Here is a 24,118-nt window from a genome sequence, read left to right on the forward strand (position 1 = left end):
GTCGACAGAGGATGAGATGGCTGGATGGCATCACCGACTCAATGGACATGAGTTTGATGTCAACTCTGGGAGTTGATGATGGACAGAGAAGCCTGGCATGCTGTGATTCATGGGGTCACAAAGAGTTGGGCACGACTGAGTGACTGAACTGAGCTGAACTGATACTGTGTTGTTGTTGTTCTTTCTGGCTTATTTCACTCTGTATAATAGGCTCCAGTTCCATCTACCTCATTAAAACTGATTCAAATATTCTTTTTAATGGCTGAGTAATACTCCATTGTGTATATGTACCACAGCTTTCTTATCCATTCATGGACAATCTGATGGACATCTAGGTTGCTTCCATGTCCTGGCTGTTATAAATAGTGCTGTGATGAACATTGGGGTACACATGTCTCTTTCACTTCTGGTTTCCTCAGTGTGTATGCTCAGCAGTGGGATTACTGGGTTGTATGGCAGTTCTTGTTTCCAGTTTTTTAAGGAATCTCCACACTGTTCTCCATAGTGGCTATACTAGTTTGCATTTCCACCAACAGTGTAAGAGGGTCCCCTTTTCTCCACACACTCTCCAGCATTTATTGCTTGTAGACTTTTGGATGGAGAAGGCAGTGGCACCCCACTCCAGTACTCTTGCCTGGAGAATCCCATGGACAGAGGAGCCTGGTAGGCTGCAGTCCATGGGGTCGCTAGGAGTCAGACACGACTAAGCGACTTCACTTTCAGTTTTCACTTTCATGCATTGGAGAAGGAAATGGCAACCCACTCCAGTGTTTTTGCCTGGAGAATCCCAGGGATGGGGGAGCCTGGTGGGCTGCCATCTATGGGGTCGCACAGAGTCGGACACGACTGAAGCGACTCAGCAGCAGCAGCAGCAGCAGCAGACTTTTGGATAGAAGCCATTCTGACTGGCATGAAATGGTACCTCATTGTGGTTTTTATCTGCATTTTTCTGATCATGAGTGGTGTTGAGCATCTTTTCATGTGTTTGTTAGCCATCTATATGTCTTCTTTGGAGAAATGTCTGTTTAGTTCTTTGGCCCACTTTTTGATTGGGTCTTTTATTTTTCTGGAATTGAGCTGCAGGAGTTGCTTGTATGTCTTTGAGATTAATTCTTTGTCAGTTGCTTCATTCGCTATTATTTTCTCCCATTCTGAAGGTTGTCTTTTCACCTTGCTTGTAGTTTCCTTTGTTGTGCAGAAGCTTTTCATTTTAACTAGGTTCCATTTGTTCATTTTTTGTTTTATTTCCAATATTCTGGGAGGTGGGTCATAGAGGATCCTGCTGTGATATATGTCGGAGAGTGTTTTGCCTATGTTTTCCTCTACGAGTTTAATAGTTTCTGATCTTACATTTAGATCTTTAATCCATTTTGAGTTTGTTTTTGTGTATGGTGTTAGAAAGTGTTCTAGTTCATTCTTTTACAAGTGGTTGACCAGTTTTCCCAGCACCACTTGTTAAAGAGATGGTCTTTTCTCCATTGTATAATCTTGCCTCCTTTGTCAAAGATAAGGTGTCCATAGGTGCATTATCTCTGGGATTTCTAGTTTTGTTTCATTGATCTATATTTCTGTCTTTGTGCTAGTACCATACTGTGTTGATGCCTGTGGCTTTGTAGTAGAGCCTGAAGTCAGGCAGGTTGATTCCTCCAGTTCCATTCTTCTCAAGATTGCTTTGGCTATCCAAGGTTTTTTTGTATTTCCATATGTGAAATTATTTTTCTAGCTCTCTGAAAAATACCATTGGTAGCTTGACAGGGATTGCATTGAATCTATAGATTGCTTTGGGTAGTATACTCACTTTCACTATATTGATTCTTCTGATCCATGAACATGGTATAGTTCTCTATCAATTTGTGTCCTCTTTGATTTCTTTCACCAGTATTTTATAGTTTTCTACATATAGGTCTTTTGTTTCTTTAGGTAGATATATTCCTAAGTATTTTATTCTTTTTGTTGCAATGGTGAATGGAATTATTTCCTTAATTTCTCTTTCTGTTTTCTCATTGTTAGTGTATAGGAATGCAAGGGATTTGAGGAAGAATTCGAGCTCAGAAATCCAGAGAGTGGTAGGAAGGCTGAGTGAGGAAGAGAAAGGGAGAAGGAGGAATGAAGATTGAGGTATGGGAGCAAGGTATTCACACAAATTGCAATACAAAGACACAGAGAAATAAGAGCACAAAATGAATAAAGAAGTTGAAAGAGAATATGGTTGAACTTTAAGGTGTATCGAAACTTTATGATAAATGTTATAAATGTATGATCTTTGAGAGCAAAGATGAAATGATATTATAATATTTAATAAGGTTAATTTTACTAATACATGTTTAATATTTATTTTATACATTGTTTCTAATGCAGAGTTCTAAAAATGCATCATATGAAGAAGACATAAAGGAGGAAGAAAATCATTGAGTGATGAGTATCAAAGATTAAAACAGATCACTAAATCTTGCATTGTGTTCCCAAAATAAGGATGCAAAAATCTCATTATTTAGTAAAAAGAATCAAATAATTCATACTGCCCCTCCTCCTGTTTCTGTACTGGAACATCACAGGTCTTTGAGCAACTTCATTTGAACCATTCCTTGAAGAGACAATTGCTCTAGAGGCTATGTTAACAATTTGCAATGACAGCCACAGTGATTTCATCCTTCTAGGCTTCTCTGACAAGCCATATTTGGAGAAGATGCTCTTTTCAGTAATTCTGATCTCTTATTGCTTAACTATTACAGGAAATATGGTCATAATTCTTGTCTCTGTGAACGATCCAAAACTCCACAGCCCAATGTATTACTTTCTTTCCAACCTATCTCTGCTGGATCTCTGTTTCACCAGCAGCTGTGTTCCACAGATGTTGGTTAATTTCTGGGGTCCAGAGAAGACCATCAGCTACACTGGCTGTGCCATTCAACTCTATGTCTTCTTGTGGCTTGGGACCACTGAATGTGTCCTGCTTGTGGTCATGGCTGTGGACCGCTATGTGGCAGTGTGTCATCCACTAAAATATACCACTATCATGCACCCAAAACTTTGTCTGCAGCTGGCCATCCTAGCATGGGGGACTGGCCTGATTCAGTCTCTGATTCAGTCTCCTGCTACCCTCCAGTTACCTTTCTGCTCCCACCAGAAGGTGGATGACATAGTGTGTGAAGTTCCAGCCCTCATTCAGGTCTCCAGTGCAGACACCATCGACACTGAAATCCAGATACTCATAGCTGGTATTATTCTCCTGGTGGTGCCCTTGCTTATTATCCTTTCCTCTTACATTGCTATTGCTAAAGCTGTGCTGAGAATAAAGTCAACTGCAGGGAAGAAGAAAGCATTTGGTACCTGCACGTCTCATCTTCTTGTAATGTCCCTCTTCTATGGCACTGTCACAGCTGTTTATCTTCAACCCAAGAGTCACTATACTCATGAACAGGGCAAGTTTCTCACCCTTTTCTACACTGTTGTAACCCCGACTCTTAACCCACTCATCTACACTCTAAGAACAAGGAGGTAAAGGGGGCACTAATAAGGCTGGGAGGAGGATCTGGAATATTCAGAATAACTAAAGATGTTGACATATGTTGGATGTTTGCTTAACCTAAGAAAGAAAATAACTTTATCATAAAAAGCTGAAGATATACCTCCCAACCTTAGAGTAGTAGAAAAGGAGCTGCATTTTGCTCAAGCTGAGATTTCAGTCCTATTCATCAATCACTGATTAAGCCTTATTTGCTTCATGGTGCTGATTTAGGCACAGTATATGGTAGAAATGAATATATTTATTAGTCATATTAAATAGCACATAATATAGTTGCATTGGGGCAACAAAAGAAACACAAACTTGCAAAATAAAAGACTAAGTATAACATTTCATGCCTTTCCATTATTTCTCTTTCCTTTGTTCTATTTTCCTCCACTATAGTGTTTCTATTTCCCAACTATTACTTCCATCTAAACACCTAGTCCCAACAAGCCTCCTAACATTTTTAGAGAGTGTTCAAGAAATACTTAGGTAATCTAACCAGTAGTTCTAGTTTTGAGTTACTTCTGCCTTTTTGCCTCAGTCTGTCTTTTGTTGATGTGTGATGTGCCTAGAAATCCCCAGTACACCAATGTTTGCCAAGCAGAGGTCAGTACTTACTGCTGTCTGGTGCTACTGCTCTACAAACCTGTACCCAAGTTTCTTAGTTTGAGCCCCAATATTCTGGGCCTTCAATTATAGGAATTGTCTTCATTTTTCCTCTTTCTGAGTCTCTGTCATAATGAAATGGCTTTCTTTTTATCAAATCCAAGTCCCTTGTGTCTCAGTTGGTAAAAAAATCTGCCTACAATGTGAGAGACCTGGATTTGATTCTTGGATTGGGAATACCCATGGAGAAAGGAAAGGCTACCCACTCCAATATTCTGGCCTGGAGAATTTCATGGACTGTATAGTCCATAGAGTCAGACATGACTGAGCAACTTCCACTTTTCAAGACACAAAAAATCATCCACATCATGGAGCTTATTGTCCAAAGCTGTATAGAGATATTAACCAAAATATTTTTAATTTATTTTCTTAATGGGGAGAGACTTGCTCTTCAACTCCTGCTTTGGTCTGATTACCATGCCTCATGCCTTTTGACCTTTGAATATTATTCACCAAAATTTATTTATTGATTTTTTTATCTACCACTTATAAGTGTTCACTACTCTAGTTTGTTTCACTGAAATCAAGGGTATAAACTTGATTCTCCTGTAAGATTGTCTAATCAACTATACCTCCCATCTGCTGATGCCTGTTGCATGTACAGGTGGAAATAGTATGAGGCTCTATTCCATCCCATTTTCCTATACTAATAAACTGTACCACTTGTTTCTGATTTGGAGATTTCATATCAAATTTTAAAAATGAATTCTTATCTGTGACCTTTTTAAAATATAAATTTATTTATTTTAATTGGAGGCTAATTACTTTACAATATTGTACTGGTTTTACCATACACCAACATGAATCCGCCACGGGTGTGCACGTGTTCCTCATCCTGAACCCCTCTCCCACCTCCTTCCTTAAAAAAGTATTAAGTAACTCAAACCAACATTAAACTTGTAAGAAATAACAATACAATTCTCACTGTTGATAAGATAACAATGGTTGTATAAGCATTTTTTATCTTTCCACTCTATTCTAAGATTAAAGGAAGTAAATGAGAAGGAATCTAAAAGGACAGAGGTTGTTTTGTGACATATTGCTTTAAGATAGTAAAGCTGGAGCAGCTCTAGGGAATGTTGAGGTTTATGATGTGGATATAGTAATGAGTACCTGAAATGAAAAGTGGTATCTACCTTGGAGATGCAAACAGGGATGCTGGCATATTCAAAAGTTCATCTTACTTTTGACATAGGCTGCAATGATACCAGGTCTTTTAGTAAGTGAAAAGTTGTGCATCTGATCCCAAAATGTAAATGCATGGGGAGAGAGGTCATGATACCAGTAAATGACAGCAGTATGAAGGGAAGAAGGTATACCGTTCCTCAGGCTTTAGAATTCATAAGATTCACATGGTGTACTTGTTAAAAGTTAAAGTACTTGTGTTTCATACTCAGAATTTCTGATTTAAAGCATTTGATTGTGCTCTGGGATGAGCATTTTAAATAACACCATGGGTGATTCTGATGCAGGCTGTTTAGGACCACACTGTGGAAAGTTCTAGTCTAGATAGTTGCTCAGCTAAAATGACATGAGCTTCAAATGAATCCATGTATTTTAAAAATAGGAGCAGATGGAATGATCTAGAAATAGAATAAAGCCAATAGCTCAAATCCCACTTTCTGAAGTAGTGAGTGTGGGATTATTTTCTCATAAGGGAGTTGTGGTTGAAATACTGTCTTCAAGAAAGAGTCTCAATTCAATTAACACTAAGAGGTATAAAAAATGTTAAGTAAATTATTTGAGGATACAGGTAAATTATTAATTATGGGACAGGAGATCCCAATGGTACATAGGAAGGATAAGGTTATAGGAAGGATAAGTGCAGATGTATGGAAAGGAAAGAGATTCTACTATGGGTCTAATAGCACAGAAAATGTTTGTTGTTGTTCAGTCACTCAGTTATGTCTGACTGTTTGTGACCACGTGGACTGAAACATGCCAGACTTCCCTGTCCTTCACCATGTCCCAGAACTTGCCCAAACTCATGTCCATTGAGTCAATGATGCCATCCAACCACCTCATCCTCTGTCGCCTTCTTCTCCTCCTCCTGCCTTCAATCTTTCCCAGCATCAGGGGCTTTTCTAATGAGTCAGCTCTTAACATCAGATGGCCAAATTATTGGAGCTTCAGCTTCAGCATCAGTCCTTTCAATGAATATTCAGGATTGATTTCCTTTAGGATTTACTGGTTGGATCTTTTTGCAGTCAAAGGTACTCTCAAGGGTCTTCCAACACCACAGCTCAAAAGCATCAATTCTTTGGTGTTCACCTTCTTTATGGCGCACTCTAACATTCACATATGACTACTGAAAAAAACATAGCTTTGAATATACAGACCTTTGTTTGCAAAGTAATACCTCTGCTTTTTAATATGCTGGCAAAAATACATTCACCTTTTGGGAGATGACTGAAGGAACAGTGATGAGAAGCACTGTGGACTTAGCTATGTCCTGACTTATTAGTTGACATGATTTTTTTTTCCCACCCTAATCACAAATTTTTGTGGAATGTATATTGAGAGCCAGGCATTGTTATAAAACCATAAATAAGTCATAAAATATTGACTCCTTCATAGATATTCTAGATGATAGTCAATGTTTCCTTGGATAAGTGACTAATTCAGGAAAAGGCTGACTATATCATGCATTCAGGCATTCCATTACTTTTAAATCTCTAGAATGGGGAGGGGCAACATTTTCTGGCACATGTGTTGTATATGGTGGCAGATTGAACCTTCTGATGGTTGCAAGGTAAGTTCTGTGTATATATTGGTCTGTAATCCACTCAAGTTCCTGAACATAAGACCTGCCACAAGACAGGAAAACATGTTCACCAGTATAAAACCCATGATCAGTGGTATGTGCATTTATGTACCTATATGTTTGCATGTCTGCCTTTTTTGTGTGTAGCCATGGAAAATGAATCATATATGAAAAAATAACACTTAAAATGTGGCTATTATAAAAGTTATAAAACTTATCCCTTTTCACATGGACAGTGGGAGAATTCAGTAAGAGCAGTATTTGAAAGAGAAAAAAAAACAATAAAAGCAAAAGTCACTAATCATCAGAGAAACATTTATGAGTGTAGAATCCACAGATTTTAAAAATTGGCTTTAAATTTATCTTCTGGATTCTTTTCTCTCTTACCAAGATAACCTATACTTTAGCAGTGACATTATTATTCTATAAAAACACTCAAATGCCTATTCTATCTGCCTTTGAATGTTATTGGATTTTTGTATATGTTATATATTGTTCATACTTAAAACCAGATTCAACTGTTAAGATGTATTATGCCCTTCTCAATACATTTTATTCTTTTATTAATGTACTGCCTAGATAATTTTGTAAAAATTCACATGTTTCTGTGATGCTAGCTTTAGGATAGAATCATCTTACTCATACTGTGTAGCCAGTGCTAAAATGCTTTAGCCTATTGATAAAGTTGTTGAACTGAATGATAAAGAAAATCCTTAAAGAATGGAACATGAGTTCATAGAATAGGAATGATGAATAAAGTTTTTTTTAAATTTTTCATCCATTTTTTAAATTGAAGTCTAGTCAATTTACACCATTGTGTTGATTTCAGTTATATAGCTGCATGAGTGACTGAACTGAACTGAACTGAACTGAGCTGAACCTATATTTTAATAACCTAGAACACATATAAGTTCTTGCCTGGAGAATCCCAGGGACAGGGGAGCCTGGTGGGCTGCCGTCTTTGGGGTTGCACAGAGTCGGACACGACTGAAGCGACTTAGCAGTAGCAGCAGCAGCAGAACACATATACCACAGCTTCTTTATCTATTTTCTGTCAATGGACATTTAGGTTGCTTCCATGTCTTCAGTTCAGTCGCTCAGTCATGTCTGACTCTTTGCGACCCCCTGGACTGCAGCACACCAGGCTTCCCTGTCCATCACCAACTCCTGGAGCTTATTCAAACTTATGTCCCTTGAGTTGGTGATGCCATCCAACCATCTCATCCTCTGTCATCCCCTTCTCCTCATGCCTTCAATCATTCCCAGCATCACGGTCTTTTCAAATGAGTCAGTTCTTTGCATCAGGTGGCCAAAGTATTGGAGTTTCAACTTTAACATTAATCTTTCCAATGAATATTCAGGACTGATTTCCTTTAGGATGGACTGGTTGGATCTTTTGCAGTCCAAGGGACTCTCAAGAGTCTTCTCCAACACCACAGTTCAAAAGCATCAATTCTTTGGCTCTCAACTTTCTTTATAGTCCAACTCTTACAACAATACATGACTATTGGAAAAATCAAAGCTTTAACTAGATGGACCTTTGTTTGCAAAGTAATGTCTCTGTTTTTTAATATGTTGTCTAGGTTGGTCATAACTTTTCTTCCAAGGAGAAAGTGTCTTTTAATTTCATGGCTGCAGTCACCATCTGCAGTGATTTTGGAGCCCCCCAAAATAAAATCTGCCACTGTTTCCACTGTTTCCCCATCTATTTGCCAGCAAGTGATGTCACCAGATGCCATGATCTTAGTTTTCTGAATGTTGAGTTTTAAGCCAACTTTTTGACTCTCCTCTTTCACTTTCATCAAGAAGCTCTTTAGTTCTTTCTTCACTTTCTGCTGTAAGTGTGTTATCTGCAGTGTTATCTGCATATCTGAGGTTATTGATATTTCTCCCAGCAGTCTTGATTCCAGCTTGTGATTAATCCAGTCCAGCATTTCTGATGATGTACTCTGTGTATAAGTTAAATAAGCAGGGTGACATTATACAGCCTTGGTGTACTCCTTTCCCAATTTGGAACCAGTCTGTTGTTCCATGTCCAGTTCTAACTGTTGCTTCTTGACCTGCATACAGATTTCTTGGAGGCAGCTCAGGTGGTCTGGTATTCCCACCTTTTAAGAATTTTCCAGAGTTTGTTGTGATCCACACAGTCAAGGCCTTGGTATAGTCAATAAAGCAGAAGTAGATATTTTTCTGGAACTCTCTAGCTTTTTCAATAATCCAACAGACTGATCTTACACAATTTCGACTCTTCTGTAGTACTATCCTCGTGCTCTGCATTTCTCAACACAATCAGCATTTGCCACAATTTAACAGGTTACATAGCGTCTCGCATGTCTTTGGCTATGTAATGTTTGCTGCTGCAAAGAACAACTTGCCGGTGCATATAACTCTTATTTGTAAATTATCAGAGTTTTTCCCCTCCTGTCCTTCAAATGACCGAAGACAGACTAAAATGGAGTTCTCCAAGGATTATATCAGTAAGACTCTATTTAGCTCTATTTAAAGCGAACCATCCAATACTTTGAAATCTCCGTAGTGCGTGCTCCAGCTAACATTCCCACCAACAAGCGCATGAGGAAGCGTTCCTTTTATAATCGCACGCTCTCTACCGAGCATTATCCATTCAATAATATCTCTAGTCTAGCTGCATCTCTTTATGAAGTGATCTGATGTGAGTAAGGCTGGAGATCACCCGTGTTAATGTCTTTCATCCTTCTCTAACATAGAGTGCGCATAATATTGAGCACAGGATCTTCGTCGTGGTCCGCCATCACTCCAGAGATACGAACTCGTTGTGATCATACAGCCTCATTTAGTGAATGAACCCCAATATCTTATTGCCAATTATAAATATATAGAACCTAGTCCCAAGTATATCGATTATATAACAGCATCTCATTTTCTCACCAGCAAATAATGTATTACACATTTATTTAGGCTCCAAATGGTGGTTAGCTAAAAATACCATAAATTTCACAAATGAACCCTAAACAGGCTTACCACTGGAGCCCACCCGCCATCACTCCATCCTTTATTGACACCTCGGACCTACACTATGACGACCTCCACATTACCTCTTTCTCACTAAGTACATGTAGCATCGTGCCCTCATGTTTTCTCCAGCAACAGGTTCTTCCATACCCTCTTCTTCTAATGTCTATGCGTCCTTCTTCCTTTCATGACTCTCCTCAAAACTACCTTATTTTCACAACTGTCACCCACGAAACCCCTAGAACCAGACGGCCCACTGAGCACATCAGAGCGCCCTGCCATACGATGGAACCTCCCTTCGGCAAAAACGCGAACACTATAGTCCCCCGGCCCCATGCTCTCCGAATCGACACTGTAAGTTTTATTGCCGCGTGGCGTATCTCTATAGGATGAGGGGTCCGGGGAGATATGCGTGCGGTGGTTTGGTGTGTACTTACGTCAGGGCGACTGGTAGATGGGGTGGGTGTGGGGTTGTGCTGTGCGAGTTCGTCGGGAATGCGTGTGTGTGTCGATGCATGATGTGCGAAGGGAGGAGGTCGGAGCGGTGGCTTAGGTGTGGGTGGTGGGAGGGCGTTGTGTGAGAGGTGTGGTGGTGAAGGTGCGGGTGTGTGTGGTGATGCTTCGTCGTGAGGCGGAGTGGTGTGATGACTGTGTATTGTGTTGGTTGGTAGGTGTACGTTGATGGTGTGTGGTGTTTATGGGCGTTTGGTGTGTTATCAGCTGAGATTAGATGAGAGAAGAGGTAGAAGTGGCGGGGGATGGATATGTCTGGGTAGGAAAGTTAACTTCTTACATGGGTGAGGTAGTTTACCTCAGGCGTAAGATAGGACCTGTTTCCTGTTGTAAGACTGTACATGTAGATAACTGTAACCAGTCAACCATACATGAACAACGTCATGATATAGCAGCTGCAAAATGGTAGATGAGTGCTACGGAACAGGTCCAAAATGCTTTTTGTCCCCTGCTGCAGACCTGGAATGACTTGCTAAGGCGCCCCACACGCTTACAGCAATGAAAAGCTTCTAAATGGAAACTCGAGGAGAAATGTGTAGAACAGTGGGGGCGGAGGACATAATGTAAAAAAAAAAATAAGCAAATAAGATTTCTTCCATAACTGTGGTGTCCACACATGCAACTTTGACCACTGCAGATATCTCACAGAAATAGTGATCCAGGCGGTGGTTTTCACATCGAGGAAGACTCATAGCATAGGGAGAGAGGATCATGCAATTAATGATACCAATTATCCAGGTCACGGTCACTAGGCCTTGACAGAGTTGAGGGTTCATTATTGTCATGTAATGTAGAGGCTTGCAGACAGGCATTGAATCTGTCATAGGACATCATAGCCAGGAGCATACATTCAACTGTGCATAATGTCACATCAATGAAACAGTTAAAAGGCACAACCACTGAAAGAGATTTTTTTGTCTTTACCCCAAACATTGGCCAACATCTGTGGGACTATATTTGTGGTATAAGAGAGATCCAAGATGGCCAGATTTCTAAGGAAGAAGTACATAGGAATTTGGAGACATTCATCTAGTAATGGCAGCAGGATGATGGCGATATTTCCCTATCAAGGCAATAGTGTAGAAGAAAAAGACAACCCCAGAGATGATCATCTCCAGTTGAGGCCGTCCAGGGAAACCAAAGTAGCTATCATTGAGCATTTTCTTTATTTTCTTGATATCAACTGTGGAAATAAATATTAAGTATTGGAAGCCATAGTGAGTATATTTTTTAAACAGTATTGCAGATATATATTGCTAAGATAAACATCACACAATTAAAAAATTAGTATTTAAATCTCATAATTATTCTAACTTTCTTGTTTATCCAATTTGGTATAAAATTTATTTAAAGGATACTTTGCCTCCAGAGTTTATACTCTCAATTACTTTGTCTCCTTCTGTGTCAAGGCAAAAAACTGCGGAAGTCTCAGAAGAAAATCCTGAGAAAATTGCTGAATGAAGCCAGATGGGCTTCCCTTACAAATCAAGAAGCTCAAAAGGGAGTTGGGAATCAGCAACAAATTATTACCTCCTTCATCCAAGGGTTCATAAAAAAATGAAGGTTTTATAACTCTTATTCCTTTTCTATTAGTTAAGCTGCAAAGGTTCAATCCTGCTATCCATTTTCACTCTGCTATATAAATTTTCTGATCTTATATTTTAAAATGCAAATTTTTTTTCAGCTAAAAACTTGTATTCCAATCATTATTTTCCCTTTTCCACCCATCCCCAGAAACAGCATTCTCCCTCTTTCATTGCAGATACCGTATTTATTATCTATATTTTTGATTCCAAATTCTATCATTTCCTATGGAGTGATGCTTTTAAACGGACCCATTTCTTAATTTTATGCTCAGTCATTAATATTCACAAATGACTATGTGACTATATGAATTGTCCATATCCTATCCCTTATCTTACAGAAGCTCCAGTTCTACTACTTATGCATTTAAAATGTTAAACCGCTTCAAGAGGGGGAAATGTGTTATTTTTATGTTCATATCCCTAGTGACTTTTCTCAGATTTAGCACAGAAAAAAAATCTGTAAACATTTGATGTTGGTCCAGAGAGACTTTGATGACCACACGTGGATGTTTTTTGTTTTTGTTTTTTTTTTTTCCTGTCTAACAAAATTAGTATCTTTTTACAAACGCAATTCTACTAAGAAAATGTCTGCTGAGCACACTAATGGGTTCTTAGTTTCTAAATCAGTGGTCTTTTCTAAATTATTTTTCTACTTGAATTTTCTATGGCAGGTTCAGTTCAGTTCTCAGTTCAGTCACTCAGTCGTGTCCAACTCTTTACAACCCCATGAACTGCAGCACGCCAGGCCTCCCTGTCCATCATCAATCTCCCGGAGTTCACTCAGACTACGTCCATCGAGTCCGTGATGCCATCCAGCCATCTCATCCTCAGTGGTCCCCTTCTCCTCCTGCCCCCAATCTCTCCCAGCATCAGGCGTCTTTTCCAATGAGTCAATCTTTACATGAGGTGGTCCAAAGTACTGGAGCTTCAGCTTTAGCATCATTTCTTCCAAAGTAATCCCAGGGTTGATCTCCTTCAGAATGGACTGGTTGGATCTCCTTGCAGTCCAAGGAACTCTCAAGAGTCTTCTCCAACACCACAGTTCAAAAGCATCAATTCTTTGGCGCTCAGCCTTCTTCATAGTCCAACTCTCACATCCATACATGACCACAGGGAAACCATAGCCTTGACTAGACGGACCTTAGTAGGCAAAGTAATGTCTCTGCTTTTGAATATACTATCTAGGTTGGTCATAACTTTTCTGCCAAGGAGTAAACGTCTTTTAATTGTGATGGGACCAGATGCCATGATCTTCGTTTTCTGAATGTTGAACTTTAAGCCAACTTTTTCGCTCTCCTCTTTCACTTTCATCAAGAGGCCTTTTTAGCTCCTCTTCAATTTCTGCCATAAGGGTGGTGTCATCTGCATATCTGAGGTTATTGATATTTCTCCCAGCAATCTTGATTCCAGCTTGTGTTTCTTCCAGTCCAGCGTTTCTCATGATGTACTCTGCATAGAAGTTAAACAAGCAGGGTGACCATATACAGCCTTGACGCACTCCTTTTCCTATATCAGACCTGCCCTTTGCCTTCATAAATAATTCTCTTTCAATTTTTCACTAGCATTTGCCCCAGTGCAATTTCCCATTCTTTTCCTCCCTTTCTTCCTGCATTTATAAACAACATTCTCTAATGGAATGCCCTTCCCCTATATTTCCTCTGCCTCTATGGCTTAAGTTACTAATTCTGCACACATAACTAAGCATTCTATTTTTTTATGGCCCGTTCATCTTTTGCAGCTTCAAATTTACAAATTTAGCCAATCTGTGGGGATTTCCACTAGATTTTACTCCCATATCAAGCATATATGCAAAATTGAATTCATTCTGTTTTAAATCTGAAAACAAAAGCTTTTTATCCATATAGCTGCCTCATAAGGTATCTCCTAGGTTCTTAACAAATGTTTGTTAAAATGAATTTATGTGTTTGGGGAATAGAAATTAAAAATACAAATACCCATTTTCATGTGAAATCAATTAGGATTTAATATACAGCTCAAACTTTGAAGAAAAGAAAATTCGCACAAAAGCCAGAAGCTTTTATGCAAATTCTTTAAACTGGAAATCTTATCAAATGTTTTAAAAACAGCATAATTTCTCTCCCAACTTACCCTAATTAAGCTTAGTGAGCTTTTCTGTGGTGGTGATTTAACCAAGGACTTTCTGGAGGAGAAAAATCTAACTCTTCTAAAGTAGGAAAAGTTCCTTTCTCTCTTTCTTTAAATAAGACTGAATATGTAATTCTTCACTACATGCTGCTGCTACAGCTGCTAAGTTGCTTCAGTCATGTCCGACTCTGTGCGACCCCATAGACGGCAGCCCACCAGACTCCCCTGTCCCTGGGATTCTCCAGGCAAGAACACTGAAGTGGGTTGCCATTTCCTTCTCCAATGCATGAAAGTAAAAAGTGAAAGTGAAGTCACTCAGTTGTGTCCGACTCTTAGTGACACCATGGACTGCAGTCCACCAGGCTCCTCCATCCATGGGATTTTCCAGGCAAGAGTACTGGAGTGGGGTGCCATTGCCTTCTCTGTTTTCATTACATAGTTCATACCATTTCCTCCCACTTGCCATTGAGATCCTACATGATAGTGGCAGGAGGCAGCCACTGCTTGTCATCTTTCGCAGTTCATGTACCCATTCAAGAAGAATCTTCCCATTATACATTTCAGAGAAAAAAAATCTTCAGTGTGAAAGATAACAAGTAGTTTTCCCTAACCAGCCAAGGTAAAATTTGGTGAGTCTGGGTAGATCTTGGGGACACTGGGTTATTAAATAGCAATTAAATGAGTGTTGTGTAATTGTCCAAGGAAGAAGATCATTAAAAAAAAAAATCTCCCAGGAGAATTTCCCCTAGTTAACCAATAATATTGATATATGATTAAATAAATAACTACAACAATTTTACAAGTCAGTATACATTTCTTATAAGTGGTTTGATCAATAAAATGCTTTTATTGATGGCTTTATTATCCTATTTTATATGGAAAAACATTGCTTGTCTAGAAGTTATAGATTATCACAAGGTAACAGACATAATGAACAATACAGATGAGACACACAAACCTACATATGATAGTAACGCCAGACCTCCCTGTCCATCACAACTCCTGGAGTTTACTCAAACTCATGTCCTTTGAGTAGGTGATGCTATCCAACCATCTCATCCTCTGTCGTCTCCTTCTCCACCCACCTTCAATCTTTCTAGCATCAGGGTCTTTTCATATGAGTTAGTTCTTCACATCAGGTGGCCAAAGTATTGGAGTTTCAGCTTCAACATCAGTCCTTCCAATGAACATTCAGGACTGCTTTCCTTTAAGATGGACTGGTTGGATCTCGTTTCAGTTCAAGGGACTCTCAGGAGTCTTTTCCAATACCACAGTGTGGGTGCCTCAGTTTTATGTGTCATCATACATTAGTTATTCACTAATGCATCAGATTTGATAATAATTTTTATATATTTCCACAACATAAATTGTCTACATATAAAGGTTGTAAAGGACACATTTCCATAATAGAAATTTCTGGGAGGAAGAATCAGTGTCTTATTGTTTCCACAGAACTTTCTATTTCCCAGTCTCTTTATGGCCCCCTTGAACTCCTTATTCCTTAGCGTATAGATCAGTGGGTTCATGCTGAGAGTAACAGTGGAATGACAGGTACTGAGAAGTTTACCCTCATTTTGATTTGGACTGTTTCCTGGCTGGATGTACATATAGATAACAATTCGGTAGAAGATGGATACCACAATGAGATGGGAGGAACAGGTCCCAAATGCTTTTTGCCTTCCCATTGCAGATTTGATCTTGAGCACAGCTACAGCAATGAAGCCATAAGAAACCAGAATGAGAAGAAGAGGAGCAAAAATGATAATCAGGCACATGGCAAATGTGGTTACCTCCATAGCTGTCGTGTCCACACACGCAATCTTGATCATTGCAGACATTTCACAAAAGAAGTGATCCAGGTGGTGATTTCCACATCGAGGAAGACTCATGGCATAGGGGGAAAGTATCATGCAATTAATAACACCAACCACCCAGGCAGTGCCTACAAGGCCCTGGCAAAGTTGGGAGTTCATTATAGTCATATAGTGCAGAGGCCTGCAGACAGCACTGAACCTGTCATAAGACATCACAGCCAGAAGGATACATTCAACTGAGCAGAGAACCATATCAGTGAAAAGTTGGAAAGCACAGCCACCAAAGGTAGTTCTCTTGTCTTTGCCCCAGATATTGACCAACATTTGAGGGACTATGTTTGTGGTATAACTGAGATCCAAAGTGGCCAAACTTCTAAGGAAGTAGTACTTGGGAGTTTGGAGATGGTCATCGAGAAAAGATAGCAGGATGATGGCCATATTTCCAATCAGGGCAATGATGTAGAAGAAAAATACCACCCAAGAAATAATCATCTCATCTGAGGCTGGCCTGTGAATCCAAGGAGTAGCTGTCAATGATCATTCTTTTTCTTCTTTCTTAATAGCAATTCTGAAAGTAGAATAATCAATATAGTAGAAATCATATGGGTATATTTAGAAACTTCACTATCAGATTCAAATCAGAATTATATGAATGATATAGATAACAGCTTTATTATCAAACACATAAGTGTATTTCTTCAATGGTACAAATAAAATAAAATTTAAGGTATAATAGTTAAGTGATAGATCATTATATAAATTTTTGAATATAAAATGAAATGTCCAAATGTAGATTATAATGGAGAAACTGATAAAACCTAGAAATCTACATCAATGACTAGAGTGTATAAAAGAGAACTTTGCTCAATTTAATGTCATTTAATGTGATTCTTCACTGGAAGAATTTTCTCTGTGCCCATAATATAGCATAGCAGTGCATGCCAGAAGATGAAGAATTGAAATCAGTAACTTTGTTTTATCTTTGAAAATATAGTTATTTTTATATAGATTTCATTAAGAAACAAAGAGATTAATATTAAATAAAACAATAACTTCTGATTCTGTCTGATTTTAACATCTATATTTTAATTTTGTCAGTTTTATTGAGATATAATTGACATAGAGCATTGTATAAGTTTAAGTTGTACAGCATAATGATATATCATGAAATGATGACCACAGTAAATTTAGTGTACATTCACTATCTCACAAAGATACAAAATAAAAGAAATTAAAAATATTTTTTCTTGCCCTTAGAACTCTGAGGACTTACTCTCTTAACAACTTTAATATATAACATACAGCAATATTAATTATATTAATCCTGTTGTGCATTACATCCTTATAACTTATTTATATTATAATTGGAAATGTGTACATTTTGAGCACTTTTATTCAATTCTCTTCTACCCCACACCTTGCCCCTAATAACAACAAATCTGATCTCTGTTTCTATGAGTTTGTTGTTGAAATATAACTGAACTACAACACTGAATGCGTTCTTGGTGCACAGCATATTTTTATGTATTTCAAAATGATCACCACAGTAAATCTAGTTACCATTTATCATCATATGAAGCTATTACACAGCTATTGACTATAGGCTTCACATTGTACATTTTATACCCATGATGCATTTATTTTGTGCCTTAATTTGTGCCTTAATTTCCCTCAGCTACTTTTTCCTCCCTCCAACCCCCTCGCATCTGGCAACTACCTATTTGTTCTCTGTATCTTGGACTCTGTTTCTGTTTAGTCATGTCTGTATATTTGTACTATTTTTTAGATTCCACATATCAGTGAAATCACACTGTCTTTCTCTATCTGATTTGTTTCACTTTTCATAATATCCTCTAGGCCCATCTATGTTGTCACAAATGGCAAGATTTTATTCTTTGTCTAAGTAATAGTCTATTGTATATATATTCTATATCTTATTTATCTATCCATCTACTGATGGGCATGTAGGCTGATTCCATGTCTTGGAAATTGTAAATTAATCTGCAAATGAACATAAGGGAGCATATATCTTTTTTGGGGGGTGGGGTGGTTGGAGGTACTTCTTTAGTTTTTAATTTTTAAATTAACTTTTATTGGATTTCCAATGTTATGTTAGTTTCTACTGTAGAGCAAAGTGAATCAGTTTTACATATATCTTTTTGAATTAGTGATTTTTTTTTCCTTTGGATAAATACCCAGGAGTAGAATTTCTGGATTATATGGTAGTTCTATTTATTTTCTGAGACAATGTTTTGCTCTATAATTTTTTTTTAATTTTAATTTTCTGGTTTTAAGTTTCTGAGGAATTTCCCTATGTTTTTCACTGTGGCTAAACCAACATACATTTCCACCAACAGTGCATGAAGGTTCCCTTTTATCCACATCCTCACCAACATTTGTTATTTGTTGTCCATCTGATAATAGCCATTCTGATAGGTGTGAGGAGATATCTCATTGTGGTTTTGATTTGCCTCTATCTGATGGCTAGTGGTTCTGAGCATCTTTTGAGTGTAAGTCATCTGTATGGAGTTTTTTTGAAAATGTCTATTTAGGTTCTCTGCCCATTTTTTAAATCAGATTTTTTGAGTTATGCTTTCTTTGTAAATTTTGAGTATTAACTTCCTGTCACATATATTGTTTGCAAATATTTTCTCCCATTCAGTAGGCAGTCTTTTTGTTTTGTTGATAGTTTCCTTTGTTGTGGAAAGGATTTTTTTGTTTGATGTAGTCCCCCCTTAAAAATTTTGCCTTCGTTTCCCTTGCTTGAGGAGATATAGCAAAAAGAATTAAAATTTGCCATCTCCAGCAATATGGATGGACTTGGAGGGCATTATGTGAAATAGGTCAGATAAAGAAAGGCAAATATTGTATGATATCACTTATGTGAGGGATCTAAAAACACAAAAACTAGTGACTGAGGCATAAAAGAAGCAGTCTCACAGATACAGAGAGCAAACTAGTAGTTATCAGTGAGTAGAGGAAAGTGGAAAGTGCAATATAGGCATAGGGATAAAAAGGGTTTCTATGTGATTTTATGGAATGATGTATTTGTGAAACTTTTGAAAGCTATAAAGTACTACAAAATTTAAAGAAACTTTATTTTAATAAAAAGAATCTAGGTATACTAGTAACATATAATGCACATAAAAAGAAACAACAAACATTATTCCTAGAGGGATAAACTAATATGCCAACAATGATGAAGTTAAATATCATAAATTTAAGGATGAATTCTCTTCCATAAAACTGTTTGCTTTCCCCAAAATTGAGGTAATGCATTTATGTAATTTTTAAAAGAGAAAAGTGTACTAATAACTATATGTGACAATCACTAGATTTTCATTTTCTACAGAGAAATTCAATTTCTTTAGCCTTTGAGAATTTAAGTTTATATCCCACCATGGAATTTCATATGACCATTTTCCTCACCCCAGAGAGTTTTATATCTCTGAAAATTGTTTTAAAAGAATAAGTGAAAATTTGGATATTAGCTAAAATTATCCATAGATTTAACAACTGATATTTTAATTTTTGTCTCCAAAATTAAGTTTTGTGAGGGTCTTGGTGAGGAAAATCAAACTTTTCTCTTTGTTACAGTCTAGTAGTAGGTAAAAGTAATTATCAAATGATCACTTAGAGGGATAAATGCCCCAAATGAGAGGTTTGGTGAGCAAGTAAATTTGTGGGTATTTGATTAAATCAGGGAGACCACAAAAAAGATTTTCTAATAAATGATGAGATCTGAGCAATTAGTAATTAGATACAGATGGGTGGGAAGAGTATTTTAGGTGGAAGGATTTGTTGTAGTTCAGTTGCTCAGTTGTGTCCAACTCTTTGTGACCCCATGGTCTGCAGCATGCCAGGCATGGCAAGATAAGAATGCTCAAATATTCTGTGCTTTGAGGAAAAATGCTCAGTGCAAGACAGAAGGCTATATGGCTGGGAAATAAATCTTTATGTTTAACTCATGAGCAATGGAAAGCCATGGATAATCTCTAGTGCAAGTAGGAAGAGTGGAATGATCATATGTGCATTGAAATGGTGGCCCTGGCTGTATTTCCTAAAGTGTGTTGCAGAGTTGGCAGGAATGCATAAAGATAGACTGGGTAATAAGGTGAAAGTGAAAGTGAAGTTGCTCAGTCGTGTCCGACTCTTTGAGACCCCATGGACTGTAGCCTACCAGGCTCCTCCCTCCATGGGATTGTCCAGGCAAGAGTACTGGAGTGGGTTGCCATTTCCTTCTCCAGGGTAATAAGGTAGGTCTAGATAAAAGAGGATGGAACCAGGAGTGTGAAGATGGAAAGGAATGGAGGGGTGGGAGGTACAAAAGAGGAATGACTGATTTGTCTTGGTAATGGTTTTGATGTGGAAAATTATGCAGGGGATGGTTTAAGATATGGCTAATGGTTTCTGATTTGCAGATTCACAACAAGTGAATCCATTTACTAAAATAGTGAGCTTTAGAAGAAGGCTTTGTGGTGGAGAGAGCAGGTGTTCAACTTTTGGTTGTGTTGAGCTGGAAATGTCCATCATGTATTCAAAAAGTGATGGCAGTGATACAAAATGGTTGGGAAATTTTTTAAAATGCACCTATACTGAAATATAATGGTATTCATTCGTTTATGGTGTCTTGAAATGCTTATTGCTTTCCTTTTGTGCTAAACAAACATTTTAAACTCCATATAATTAAAATTTTCCCTTTCCCATTTATTGGAAATGTCACATTTAGTAAACACATGCTTATTATATATTCTGCCGTAGTCTTTACTTGTGTTTTTAGATAGTTTGTGCTACTGCTACCTTCTGTGCTCTAAGTATTCTGCTTTCACAACTGGATAAAGTCCAAACTTTTCAGCTATCATCTCCAGCCTCTTGTTGTATGTGTTTTGTAACCTATTCTCTGTTGCCTAAAATGTTTTCCCATCTATGCCCTTACATTACTAACTGCAAGTAATCATTTAAGTATCTGAGTTTAAGAGTTGTTTCCTCTGCGAACTAGAATATTTTTTAGTAGAGGAACTCTGATTGTTTTCTCTCTGGTCTAGTGCTACCTAGTGATCAATAAATACTTACTGAGTGACTATCCACGTTGAAGGTCAGGAATGGCGGCAGTAAGGAGATACCCCTCGTCCAAGGTAAGGAGCAGTGGCTGTGCTTTGCAGGAGCAGCTGTGAAGAGATACCCCACGCCCAAGTTAAGAGAAACCCAAGTAAGATGGTAGGTGTTACAAGAGGGCATCAGAGGGCAGACACACTGAAACCATGCTCACAGAAAACTAGTCAATCTAATCACACAAGGATCACAGCCTTGTCTAACTCAACGAAACCAAGCCATGCCTGCAGGGCAACCCAAGATGGGTGGGTCATGGTGGAGAGGTCTGACAGAACGTGGTCCACTGGAGAAGGGAATGGCAAGCCACTTCAGTATTCTTGCCTTGAAAACCCCATGAACAGTACGAAAAGGCAAAATGATAGGATACCAAAAGAGGAACTCCCCAGGTCACTAGATGCCCAATATGCTACTGGAGATCAGTGGAGAAATAACTCCAGAAAGAATGAAGGGATGGAGCCAAAGCAAAAACAATACACAGTTGTGGATGTGACTGGTGATAGAAGCAAGATCCAATGCTGTAAAGAGCAATATTGCATAGGAACCTGGAATGTCAGGTCCATGAATCAAGGCAAATTGGAAGTGGTCAAATAAGAGATGGCAAGGGTGAACGTTGAGATTCCAGGAATCAGTGAAATAAAATGTACTGGAATGGGTGAATTTAACTCAGATGACCATTATGTCTACACTGCAGGAAGGAATCCCTCAGAAGAAATGGAGTAGCCATCATGGTCAACAAAACAGTCCGAAATGCAGTACTTGGATGCAATCTCAAAAACGACAGAATGATCTCTGTTCGTCTCCAAGGCAAACCATTTAATATCACAGTTATCCAAGTCTATGCCCCAATCAGTAACGCTGAAGAAGCTGAAGCTGAACGGTTTTATGAAGACCTACAAGACCTTTTAGAACTAACACCCCAAAAAGATGTCCTTTTCATTAGAGGGGACTGGAATGCAAAAGTAGGAAGTCAAGAAACACCTGGAGTAACAGGCAAATTTGGCTTTGGAATGCAAAATGAAGCAAGCAGGGCAAAGACTAATAGAGTTTTGCCAAGAAAATGCACTGGTCATAGCAAACACCCTCTTCCAATAACACAAGAGAAGACTCTACACATGGACATCACCAGATGGTCAACACTGAAATCAGATTGATTATATTCTTTGCAGCCAGAGATGGAGAAGCTCTATACAGTCAGCAAAAACAAGACCAGGAGCTGACTGTGGCTCAGATAATGAACTCCTTATTACCAAATTCAGACTCAAATTGAAGAAAGTAGGGAAAACCGCTAGACCATTCAGGTATGACCTAAATTAAATCCCTTATGATTATACGGTGGAAGTGAGAAATAAATTTAAGGACCTAGATCTGATGGACAGAGTGCCTGATGAACTATGGAATGAGGTTCGTGACATTGTACAGGAGACAGGGATCAAGACCATCCCCATGGAAAAGAAATGCAAAAAAGCAAAATGGCTGTCTGGGGAGGCCTTACAAATAGCTGTGAAAAGAAGAGAGGCAAAAAGCAAAGGAGAAAAGGAAAGATATAAGCATCTGAATGCAGAGTTCCAAAGAATAACAAGAAGAGATAAGAAAGCCTTCTTCAGTGATCAATGCAAAGAAATAGAGGAAAACAACAGAATGGGAAAGACTAGAGATCTCTTCAAGAAAATTAGAGATACCAAGGGAACATTTCATGCAAAGATGGGCTCGATAAAGGACAGAAATGGTATGGACCTAACAGAAGCAGAAGATATTAAGAAGAGGTGGCAAGAATACATGGAAGAACTGTACAAAAAAGATCTTCACGACCCAGAAAAATCAAGATGATGTGATCACTCATCTAGAGCCAGACATCTTGGAATGTGAAGTCAAGTGGGCCTTAGAAAGCATCACTATGAACAAAGCTAGTGGAGGTGATGGAATTCCAGTTGAGCTGTTTCAAATCCTGAAAGATGATGCTGTGAAAGTGCTGCATTCAATATGCCAGCAAATGTGGAATACTCAGCAGTGGCCACAGGACTGGAAAAGGTCAGTTTTCATTCCAATCCCAAAGAAAGGCAATGCCAAAGAATGCTCAAACTACTGCACAATTGCACTCATCTCACATGCTAATAATGTTCAAAATTCTCCAAGCCAGGCTTCAGCAATACGTGAACCATGAACTCCCTGATGTTCAAGCTGGTTTTAGAAAGGGCAGAGGAACCAGAGATCAAATTGTCAACATTCGCTGAATCATGGAAAAAGCAAGAGAGTTCCAGAAAAATATCTATTTCTGCTTTATTGACTATGCCAAAGCCTTTGACTGTGTGGATCACAAGAAACTGTGGAAAATTCTTCAAGAGATGGGAATACCAGACCACCCAACCTGCCTCTTGAGAAATCTGTATGCAGTTCAGGAAGCAACAGTTAGAACTGGACATGGAAAAACAGACTGGTTCCAAATAGGAAAAGGAGCACGTCAAGGCTGTATATTGTCACCCTGCTTATTAACTTATATGCAGAGTACATCATGAGAAACGCTGGACTGGAAGAAACACAAACTGGAATCAAGATTGCTGGGAGAAATATCAATAACATCAGATATGCAGATGACACCACCCGTATGGCAGAAAGTGAAGAGGAGCTAAAAAGCCTCTTGATGAAAGTGAAAGAGGAGAGTGAAAAAGTTGGCTTAAAGCTCAACATTCAGGAAACGAAGATCATGGCATCTGGTCCCATCTCTTCATGGGAAATAGATGGGGAAACAGTGGAAACAGTGTCAGACTTTTTTTGGGGGGCTCCCAAATCACTGCAGATGGTGACTGCAGCCATGAAATTAAAAGACGCTTACTCCTTGGAAGAAAAGTTATGACCAACCTAGATAGTATATTCAAAAGCAGAGACATTACTTTGCAGACTAAGGTCCATCTAATCAAGGCTATGGTTTTTTCTGTGATCATGTATCGATGTGAGATTTGGACTCTGAAGAAGGCTGAGTGCTGAAGAATTGATGCTTTTGAAGTGTGGTGTTGGAGAAGACTCTTGAGAGTCCCTTGGACTGCAAGGAGATCCAACC

The 24,118-nt window shown here is 38.5% G+C and overlaps 2 protein-coding genes and 1 pseudogene across 2 annotated transcripts; 1 reads left to right on the forward strand and 2 right to left on the reverse strand.

Moving 5' to 3' along the window:
- Window positions 2,612–3,585, forward strand: LOC102185648 (olfactory receptor 2H2-like). Its single transcript, XM_018038644.1, is given in 2 exon segments — window positions 2,612–3,485; window positions 3,488–3,585. Coding segments are annotated over 2 exon segments (972 nt in total).
- On the reverse strand, window positions 10,955–11,605 carry LOC108633424 (annotated as a pseudogene).
- On the reverse strand, window positions 15,445–17,467 carry LOC102186204 (olfactory receptor 2W1-like). Its single transcript, XM_013976957.2, is given in 3 exon segments — window positions 15,445–16,448; window positions 16,451–16,478; window positions 17,369–17,467. Coding segments are annotated over 3 exon segments (1,131 nt in total).

Source organism: Capra hircus, chromosome 23, assembly GCF_001704415.2.
Source record: "Capra hircus breed San Clemente chromosome 23, ASM170441v1, whole genome shotgun sequence".
Lineage (NCBI taxonomy): Eukaryota > Metazoa > Chordata > Mammalia > Artiodactyla > Bovidae > Capra > Capra hircus.